The sequence below is a fragment of the Corvus kubaryi genome, unplaced genomic scaffold, assembly GCF_017639235.1.
Source record: "Corvus kubaryi isolate FWS band 111438036 unplaced genomic scaffold, C.kubaryi_AGA036_p1.0 66, whole genome shotgun sequence".
NCBI lineage: Eukaryota > Metazoa > Chordata > Aves > Passeriformes > Corvidae > Corvus > Corvus kubaryi.
This window is the reverse complement of record NW_024582054.1, coordinates 31,791,985-31,802,675: the sequence shown is the minus strand read 5'-3', so window position 1 is coordinate 31,802,675 and position 10,691 is coordinate 31,791,985. Positions and strand designations below refer to the sequence as shown.

At 48.7% G+C, this 10,691-nt stretch overlaps 1 protein-coding gene across 1 annotated transcript; it reads left to right on the top strand.

The window, feature by feature from the left end:
• The first annotated feature begins 10 nt into the window (after positions 1-10).
• DACT1 (dishevelled binding antagonist of beta catenin 1) lies at positions 11-9,547 on the top strand. Its single transcript, XM_042047420.1, has 4 exons — positions 11-370; positions 2,581-2,713; positions 4,321-4,476; positions 6,799-9,547. Exons 1-4 carry the CDS (start codon positions 14-16, stop codon positions 8,655-8,657), a joined length of 2,505 nt encoding a protein of 834 aa, XP_041903354.1. The 5' UTR covers positions 11-13; the 3' UTR covers positions 8,658-9,547.
• The last annotated feature ends 1,144 nt before the right edge of the window (positions 9,548-10,691 follow it).

The following is a 10,691-nucleotide window of genomic DNA, read 5'->3' as shown; positions in this document are numbered from 1 at the left end:
CCCCTCCCCGGCGATGAAGGCGAGCCCCGTGGCGAGCGCCGCGGCGGCGGCGGGGCCGGGGCAGGCGGCGGGGGGACCCGCGGGGGCGCCGCGGGAGCCCGATGCGCGCTGGCGGGAGAAGGGCGAAGCGGAGGCGGAGCGGCAGCGCACCCGGGAGCGGCTGGAGGCCACGCTGGCCGGGCTGGGCGAGCTGGAGTACCTGCGGCAGCGGCAGGAGCTGCTGGTGAAGAGCCTCCTGCTGCGGCGGCCGGCGGGAGCGGCGGCCGGGGCGCAGGGCGGCCGCGGGGAGCCGCCGGGAGAGGGGCCGCCGGCGCGCAGCCTGGAGGAGAAGTTCCTGGAGGAGAACATCCTCCTCCTGCGGAGGCAGCTGGTGAGCGGGGGCGGGGGGCGCCGCGGGATGCGAGTGGCGAACGCCGCGGGATGCGGGCGGGGAGCGCCGCGGGATGCGGGCGGGGAGCGCCGGGAGACGCGCGCCCGCTCGGTCCCCTCGTGTCGGTGTGACCCGCGGGTCCTGCCCGCGGAGGGGCGAGAGAGGAGCTGGGAGCGCCCGCGGGGAGCACCCCCGCCCCGCTGTCACCCCGGCACGGCGCGCAGGTGAGGCGGCGGGCCGGTGACAGCTCGGAGGTGGACGGGTCGTGCCGGCGTTGTGCCGGGTGACCGCAGGGTTGCCTTCGGGTCCCGGAGCCAGGCCGGCGGTCCCACTTCCATTCGTGGCAAGAGAAGCGCCGCCGTTGCCATGAATGGAAGTTGGGAGCCAGCTCCCGGGTCCCAGCCCCGAGAGGAGGCAGCGGGCGCTCGGGCACCGGCAGGATCGGGCCCTTAAAGAAGGGATGCTTTTGTTGGAGGACGCGCTTTGGAGCTGGTGTGGGAAGAGATGGAGGGCGGCATGAAGCGGCAGATCATTTTTCAATGAAAATAGCGTACAGCTGTGCCTGGCGCTCTTTGTGCGCGGCTCAGCATTTGCTTTCACCCAGGGAGAAGTTGGATTGCGTGATTTATTTCCCTGATTTATTCTTTTCCCAACCCCCGTTTTTCGTCCTTTTTTTTTTTTCTTATTAGCCTTTTGGTTTAATTAAGTTAGGGGTATTTCCCTCTTAGAAAGATAAAAATAAATTATTTTTTCTGCTGAGAAGGGGCTGGCTGCCGGCCGAGAGCCGTAGTCAAGGACCACGAAATCATTACCAAAAAAAAAATAAAAAAATAGAAAAAGACCAGAAAAAGCTGGGGATTTGTGGTAGCACTTTAATTTGTGCACTTGACATTGCAGATTGGAACCAGATGCGGTGCTGGCTGGGGGAGGGGGCGCTGGTGGCAGTAGGTGGCGCAGCGAAGTCATCCCTTGAACCCATCGCCTCTGCCAGCCTGGCTGCCAGCCAGCCCTGGCTCCCGCAGGAATGGGGGAGAAGGCTTGGGATCACCCCTTTGGTTCTCCAAAGGATGATCTTAAACGCCAGCACGTCTTCAACCAGTGCTTGCCAGTGCTTTTAGCATTTGCTCTCCCTTTGTCCAAGGCTGGGCTGGACAGGGCTCTGAGCAACCTGGTCTGGTGGAAGGTGTCCCTGCCCATGGCAAGGAGGTTGGAACGAGATGATCTTTAGGGTTCCTTCCAACCCAAACCGTTCTAGGGTTCTATGATTGTCCTGGATTCAATGGGTTTAGAACTAGTCCAGCTATGAGCATCAAAACTCATTGCAATGAATGTATCACAGCACCCCTGGGTGCCAATCAAATGATGCACTCGAAGAAACAAAAGTAGATGAACCTTCCTCCTGCCTCCTCCACTCTCCCCAAAGCCAGAGCAATGGAAGGGTATGAAGCTGAACAGATGATGGATAAGCAACATTATAATACACAGGGGGAAACTGATTGTGTTGACCGTGGGTTAATGAGTGCCTTGCAAAATTATTTCTTATTGCTTTTTTTATGCCATCAAATTGGCTTCATAAATAGCCTTAAAATTCATCTCACAGCAATTTCATACAATTATAATGGGAGAAGAGGAAGAATTACTCTTCCTTCCTGCTGCACTGCAAAACTAATAAAAGGGCTGTGATCCCAGCCCTGGGAATCTTGCTCTCTGGATGGTAGACTCTAAGCTCATAATGTGCAGCAGAACAAGGCGGTTCCCACACCACAGGCACTTGTTGGCAGAGCTGGTTGGTGCCATTGTGTGAGCAGATGTGATCTTTGAGTAACACCAGTGTGGTGGGGAACGTGCCCTGCTAGGCTGGCACAGCCGTCCTTGCCTGTTCCACGTGCACAGGTCTGGTTTGGCCGTATCAAACAATCCAGCTTTGTTCTTGCAGCTGTGGTCAGCACAGTGTGTTGGTCCTCCTCAACTGTGGAACACGCTCCTCGTGCAGAACTGGCTGGAACAGGCTGGGATGAAGTGCCTGCATAATTCTTAAGTATTTATCCAGAGCATCCATCTAAAATGTCAGGGCTTTGTTCAGTTTTTATATAAAAGAATATGGACAAGGTGTTTCACAGGGCTTAGACAGAGAAGTCTGTTGGTCTTTGGGACCTCTTCACATCTGCCCCACTGAAGGAGCTGATGTTCTTTGTCCTCTTCTTTTCCAGAACTGCTTGAGGAGGAGGGATGCTGGGTTGTTAAATCAGTTGCAAGAGCTGGATAAGCAAATAAGTGATCTCCGCCTGGACGTGGAAAAAACGACAGATGAACACCTGGAGACAGACAGTCGTCCAAGTTCAGGTAAGGGCAGTGCTCAGCAAAATGCAGCCTCCCTTGGGACCTGGAACTAAACTGGCTGTAGATTTTAGTGCTGGAGTGTTCAGTACTACAACAGTAAATGTCTACAGCTCATTCACATTCTGATAATGAATTCCTACTAACAGAGTTCACTGACCATGGGAAAGGTTGCTGTTTGCTTCTTTCAGAGGAGCATTTCAAGCTTAATTAGATTTTGAGTGTTTGGGGCATTTGTTTTTTCAAGGCCACCCTCACATTAGTTCAAAAAGTTCTGATTGTCCTGTATATTACGGAGGAGGCTGAAGGAAAAATGGTGAAAAGAAGCACCACCACCAGGAGGAAGATATCAAAAGTGGTCATACAGCCAGAAAGGAACATGGAATCAAACAATTTCATCCCCCATATATTGAATTTCATCTCATTCTAACTGTGTTGAAGCCAATAAGTGGTATTTAACTATGGAGAGCCTTTCCTAGAGGCCTCTAAACTTGTACTGAAGACACCAAAAAGTGGAGAATCCTCCAACTCACGATTGTTAAAGCCATTGCTAATTTCTTGTCTGAATCTGACTTGTTCAGCACTGATGTTTTTATATCCTTTTCTCCCCTAAAGAAAGGTCTTTTCTAATACCCAGCTTTTCCTCCTCTTGGAGGTGCTATACAGTATAATTCCTGGCTTTTATTTGATGAGCTAAACAGGTCAAGTTCTTGAAGTCATTCATTTTAAGGCATTTTTCCAAGCTCCTAAATAGCTTGGTGGCCTCTTTCCAATTTTTTAGCTTTGTTTTAAGCATGTTGGATTCAAGGGCTGGGCTCACCATTCCAATGTTTCTTACCAGGGCCGAGTAGACTGCTGAAGTCATTTCCCTGCTGCTATTCATTAGTCTCTTTGTACATCCAACAATCTCATTAGCTTTTTTTTGCCATATCATTAAGCTTGATTGAGCTGCTTTTCCACGCTGACTAAGCCCTTTCCAGGATTATTGTTTTCCAGGATGCATCCCCATTCTGTAGGCATGCTCTGCATTCCTTATTCCTAAATGAACACTTTAAATTTTGGTGGTGGTGTGTCATTTTTCCTTGAGTAGTCCCAGTTTACCAGGAAATTAAATCTGATGTGTCTCCACATTATTTACCATTTTTCCTCTTTCTTGTCATCCACAAATATTATGTTTCTCTCCAGAACTTTGAGGAAAGTAATGGATAGCATTGGGACCAACACTTTTGTAGTTAGGTAATAGTTGGAGAGTCTGTCTTGGAAGTATAACACTCTATTAGATGAATGGGCTGCCAAACACAGCCTGGATCCTTGTTGCTAAAATCTGAAAATCCCTGTAAGGGTTAAAACCTCAACCCTTGTAAAGTTTTAAAAAAATTCCATATGCTGGGATAAGTTCTGCTGTTTTAAGTGCTTTACTTTTAAACAAAGTAAATTCATGGCAATAAGGATTACTTAATTGTGGGCTGTTTTTGGGGTGACTGAATGAAATCCCATAACTACTTGCATTAGAGTAAGCCAACTCAAACACCAGCTTGACTGCCTTTCTAGGGACACAAATAGTAACTCTGTGTAGACATAACTAATATAAATCCAAACTCTTATTTTTATAGGGTTTTATGAGCTGAGTGATGGAGCTTCTGGATCGCTTTCCAATTCATCTAACTCTGTCTTCAGTGAGTGTTTATCCAGTTGCCATTCTAGCACTTGCTTTTGCAGCCCTTTGGAGGCAACACTGAATATCTCAGATGGACGCCCTAAATCTGCAGGTATAGTAAAAGCAGGTCGAATACATCATACTCCAGGAGGTGGCTTTGGCTTTGGAAATATTGCCTCAGGAGCACCTGGGTTGGATTAACCCTTCTTCCTTTCATGTGCCACATTATGCTCTGAAAAGATCCCAATGCCTCTCACGTATGTGGGTCATGGGGCAGGACTGTTTGCCCTCCTCTGTTCCAGCCTTACACGTGAATACGTCACTCTAAAGACATGAAAATGGCATGTGAAGATATGACAGCTGCTCTACCCAGCAGAGGGCAGTGGTACCTGTACACAGAAACACATCAGTCAGCTGATTTCTTGTGGTTTTCTTTAGAAAAGCATTTTTAGTGAATAGCAATAATTAACGATAGTTCTTAGCCGTGTCAGCATTAAAGTCACAGAGTAAGGAGCTAGATACAGGTTTAAGGGGGTCAGGGCACATGTCAGTCTCTTTTTAGCAGTCATTTTGTCAATTCTGATGGCCCTCAACCCCCAGGTGAGCATGGTGAGGCATATCCTGCATTTATATAGTGTAGACAGGTAGACATCATGAACAGGGCGGATACATTTTGTCTCTTTGGCAAAGAGCTGTGAACCTTCCTTGGACACCGGTCTGAAGATGCGAGCCTTGATGTGCAGGATGGTTCAATAGGAAGGCCTCCTCTGTTCTCCAGAAAAGACACTTCATTAGGACTGTTGTCATCAAGTGTTACTGACTGCAGACATTTTCAAAAGCTTTAGCTCATTTTGGGTTGGGGAGGATGATTCCAACCACAGTATTTCCAATTTGTGTTCTGCTCTTTAGGGTTAACTTATAGTGATTTGTTGTGAATCAAGGACAGAACAATTCATGCTCTTCTGTTTCTGAACTGGGAAAATACAGCCTGGGATGCATTCATTCTGAGTTGCTGACAAGTCCTCTTAGTTTTCCTGTGAGCAGCTCGAGGTAATTTAATGCTCCCTATTGTAAGGTATATGTGATCTTCATGGGCCATACATTAAAAAAAAACCACACACAAGGAATTCCATCATTGCATTGATGTTTTTTCTGTATATACCACGAAAACCTAAATCTCTCATTATTCATACAGTCTCACTTTCAGGGATGAAATTTCACAAAACTGACAAGTTTCAAAAATGTCTTTTTCATCAACATTCCTTGAAGCCAACATAGAATTTAGGAAATGTGGGAAAACTGAGAGGTGATCTGGGGGGAGTTTATGCTCTTAACTTCCCTGCTCTTCCTCTCCTGCTCACACAGGAACATCATCTCTATCAACAAATTTCATCAATGCCCATGAGACCTCTTTGAAATAAGCCTTAGATAAGTGATGAGCACTGAGCATTCAAATTGGAGTACTCTGGCTGAAGTTTCCAGCCCAAGGGCAGAAAACAGGACTGGCAGAGGATCATTTAGATTGTACCCCTACCCAAGAAGACAAGGGCAACTTAAGCTTAAGAAAATAATAATAATAATCTTAGGTGCCTGGGTGGAAGCCCTGCTCTTAAGGTTGCTTACCTCCCTAGTAAGCTCCTTAGCCATTAAATCTGACTCATGCATCTTGAAACGCACTGGATTTCTCTGGCAGAACTCTCTTTGCAGAGCCAAGGCTAGGATGTCAGCTGGATTGACCTGCACTCCTTGGACTTGTGTGAAAACACGAGCCTGTTTCCCATTCTTAAACCTCTTACCACTTAAAGGGAGCATCTGTTATTACTATTAGCATTGCTATGAATATTATGATAATAATAGTAGTAACAATAATAAAAACAACAATAAAATTAGATCTGGATTTTTCCCTAACCTGAGATATGCTTGAAAGAATCTGGAAGTGAAATTTGTCAATAAGCTAGAAGAATTAATTGTTCTCTTGTCTGTATTTTTTATGTTTTTCTTTGGATTTAGCAAAGTAAAATATAAAATTCATATGTGCTGAGGCCTGCAGAGAGTTTCACAGGTGACTGTGTAACATATAAGAGACGCTTGCAGACTTCTGGGTGGCTTGAAAGGAAGATAGGAAGATCTTAACTACCTGGGCACAGGTTTGAAACCAGTGTAGATGTTCTCCTTAGGGCTGTGATTTTTATTGTTTTAACCATGTGGTCATAGTGGGGTAAATCCCTCGTAGATGCAGTGACAGGGAGACCCACTGAAGGATAGTGCTGCTTTTTATATTGCTTGAGCAGCACCCCTGGGTGCAAAATTGCTGCTGCTGTAGTTAAAGCTTTGCATTGTGTGCGTAGATGGACCGGTGTCCTTGGCAGCACATTAAAAACGTAGCACAGCTGTCCCTGGCAGGCTCTCTAAACTCTTCTAAAATGCCTTTCAGATCTCATAGGCTGGATGGACTATAATAAGGAAGGCCAGCATGAGGACCAGACCGCAGGCTCTGTCTGTCGCTCTTTGTCCACACCGCACTCAAATTCCCTCGATGTCGTTGCAGATGTACATCCCAAGTACCAGTGCGATCTGGTGTCTAAAAACGGGAACGACATCTACCGCTACCCCAGCCCCCTCCACGCCGTGGCTGTGCAGAGCCCCATGTTCCTTCTCCCCGTGACTGAGAACCCCCAGCGAGAAGAGGAGAGGCTCGCTTGCGATATGAGCGACGTTTGCACCCCATCCGAAACGGACTCGGGACAATCTGCCAACGCCTTCCCCCCCCAGAGCTCCTGGCCAGCTCCGTGCCCTTCCACCAGCAAGAGGATAGACAGCTACATCTTAAGCCTGGTTCAGAAAAAGACTCACGCAGTAAGGACTAACAAACCCCGGACAAGTCTCAATGCTGATGCCACCAAAGGCATCTTGAGGCACGGGAGCATGTGCGTCCGGCAGCCGGCAGCGATGGTGGCCCACGGCAATGTGGTGAACCTGAAGAGCTCCAAGCCAGTGTGTTTGCCTCCTGGTGGGACCCCTGCTCCGGACCACACAGCTCCCTCCCCGTTGAAGCAGAGGCCAAGGGAGGCAGCTGGGGAGCAGCTGGAGAGTAGGAAGGCCCCTTTGCCGGCAGCTTTCCCACCCAGCACAACAACCGAACTCCAGAGCAAGCACCTGCCACGGGGCACCAAACCGGCACCACCGGAGCTGGGCCGCAATGCTGCGGCCATGGCAGGGGATGTCCCCAAGGAGAACAACCAGCTCTTTGCTACATCTCCCAAAGAGTCCTCCGGGAAGCCAGTGGTGCTGCAGCCAGAGAACAGGGTCAGCCAGCCTCCCAAAAAGATCCTGTTGAAGAGCAGCTTGCAGGCAGCTCGCTCCTCGTCGCCAGCTGTTGAGGAGAGGCCTGCGCTGGATTTCAAAAGCGAGGGCTCTTCCTCGCAGAGCCTGGACGATGGGCTGCTGGTGAATGCCCAGTACATCCCAGCCCAGCAGCAAAGCATGAAGCTTCACAAAGGCACCCGGAATGTCAAGATTTTGAAAAGCTCTGCCTTGAAACACAGGTCCCACCTTGCCAATGGGGTGGAAAACAGCTCGCAGACCTTGCGGGAGAAAGCCAAACCAGTCGGCAAGAAGTGCCGCTTTCCTGAGGAACTGGATACAAATAAGAAACTGAAAAAGCCCTCGTCGCGGGGGAAGAGAGGCAGCGGGTTGCCGCTGGAGCCAGGCCTCCCGGGGCGGCAGGCCAGCCTGCACAGATCCGCCCTCCGCTCCCACGGGCACGGCCGGGAGGTTGTGGTGGCCAAGCCCAAGCACAAGCGTGCCGACTACCGCCGCTGGAAGTCCTCGGCAGAGATCTCCTATGAGGAGGCCCTGCGCAGGGCGAGGAGGAACCGGCGGGAGGGTGTGGGCGTCTACTCGCAGGTGCCCCTGCCCTATGTCAGCCCCTACGCCTACGTGGCCAGCGACTCAGAGTACTCAGCCGAGTGCGAGTCCTTGTTCCACTCCACTGTGGTGGACACAAGCGAGGACGAGCAGAGCAACTACACCACGAACTGTTTTGGAGACAGTGAGTCAAGCCTGAGCGAGGTGGAGTTTGTAGGGGAGAGCACGACCACCAGTGACTCTGATGAGAGCGGGGGCCTGATTTGGTCCCAGTTTGTCCAGACGCTCCCCATCCAAACAGTCACGGCACCAGAGCTGCATGAAAATGCGGCCAAGGCCTTTGTCAAAATCAAAGCCTCCCATAACCTCAAGAAGAAGATCCTCCGTTTTCGGTCAGGCTCCCTGAAGCTCATGACGACCGTCTAGTGAGGTGACTTGGTGGAATGTATCTGCTTCTGCTTTCGGAAGCAAGGTGCTTATTTTTGTACATATTTCCACAGATTTTTTTTTTTTTTTTTTTAATACAAATATTTAAAACTTAAGGTAAATTATGTCACTTGTTTTCAGAACTTGGGTGGATACTAGTGCCTTTTATGTGGAAATAAAAGACCGTTACACTTGTTTAAAAAAACCCAACAACACAACACTGCCATTTCAGTGGTGAACAGCCTCCAGCGCGTGGTGTCAGAAGGCTTTGAGAAAAGGATAATTTTTGTGGGAATGGATCTTCCTTGCCTAGGTTTTCCAGTTCTGGGTCCTATAGAGGACATCAACAGCATAAGGTCATAAGTTCTTAGGGAATAAAGGGGAGGGAATGAGGGCAGTTCTTCATGGTTTTGCTTGTCCCTTTCTGCTGCTGCTGTTGCCACATCTTGAACTTTTTCCTTCTGGTACTCTGGTCTAGTTTTTTTGTCTTTTCTTGTTGATTCTCTTCTTGAAACTCACTCCTATCCTCCCCCAGCCTTCCCCCACCAGGAAAGGGTTCCTGTTCAATCTGTCTCCAAGGTTAAGTTGCTTTCTCTGGAGTGCAGTCTGCTCTGATCTCCTGGGAGTCACGCTGCGGACGGCGGTGGTGTCCAGAGTAAACTGCTGGAGCAGCTGACCAAGGCTTAGTAACTTCATTATATTGTGTAAAACTGCTTTTGAAAAAGAAAAAAAACCCATATGCATGTCACGTGCATGAGTATCAGTAGTTTTAATATTCCTGTTGATGTCCAATTTACTGTACATCATCAATGGCTGTTTTTATATATATATCATTGTGTAAATTAATATAACACATCATATGCTGTAATAAACAGTCTGTTTTAATACTTTTTAAAGTTTGTTACATTGGTGCAGACCCAGTCAGTGCTTTTATATTGGTGTTGTCACCACTTAGATGTCTCCTGATGTGACCTGTTAATATTCCTTGCATTTAGCCATGCAGGAAATGGGGCAAGTTTAAAATGCTGTGGATGTGACTTGTGCTTTGAAGGAATTGGCTTGTCATGGCTCCTCTTGTGCTTCCCATAACTTGCATTTTTCCAAGGGCAAGGTGGGATTTAGGGGCTCAGAGGCATCTTCAGGTTGTAGCTGATGGGCAGTTCACGTTGCAGAGCAGATGGAAGTGTAATAGTAATCCTCCTCTCTGTCTGGGTGCTTGCAGATTTCGGTTGGTACAACACAGGGACAGATGGTTGGTTTCTGTAACCAAATCGATCTGTGGGACACAGCAGGTGTCCCGCTGGAACGTCCAGTAAGTGAATCCCCAAGAGCTGTGTGCTCTGGGAGCTGGGCTGGGTGGAGGAGAGCATAGGCTGCCGGCCCATGGTGCCCTCTGTAGCTTTGGCAGTTGGATCTCTCACAGCCCTGGCAGGGTCATGGAAGGTGACAATTGTGTCACCCACTGGTCTGTGTTTCAGGTTCTTCCCATGGGACTGGAGGTGACTGGCAGCAAAGGAGAAAGGAGCCCTCCATAGGCAGGCAGCACTGCTTCCATTCACAGCAAAAGCTTTGGAGCTGCCTGGGGGGAGGCTGGAGCTTTTGGGCAGGTTGAGCTGGTTTCTGCAGGTTCATCTTCTGCTTTGGCATCCACTAAGCAGTGGCCAAACAACTGGAGTGGGTGCTGTGGCTGGTGTGGATTTCGTGGATATGTGTGCAGCTTGTCCATTCCATAGCAAGGTCTGAGCAGAGCTTTCCTTTGTGGTTCCTCTGTGCCCTTCCTGCTGTCATCCACCTAAAAGGCAGAACAGTTTTTTTCTCAGGTTTCCTTGCATTGCAAATGTGGGAAGGAAAGATCTACTCAGAATTAAGCATCTCAGAGAGCAGCTTCTAAAGCAGTGGGAACACTTTTCCTAAGAGGCAGATTTTATTTTTCAGTCTGCAGTGTACTAAATCCCTATTTATAATGTCTCATATGATTTTTTTCCTGTTTTGTTTTGTTTTTTTTTTTTATTTTAAGGAGTTGAAAATCAGTTT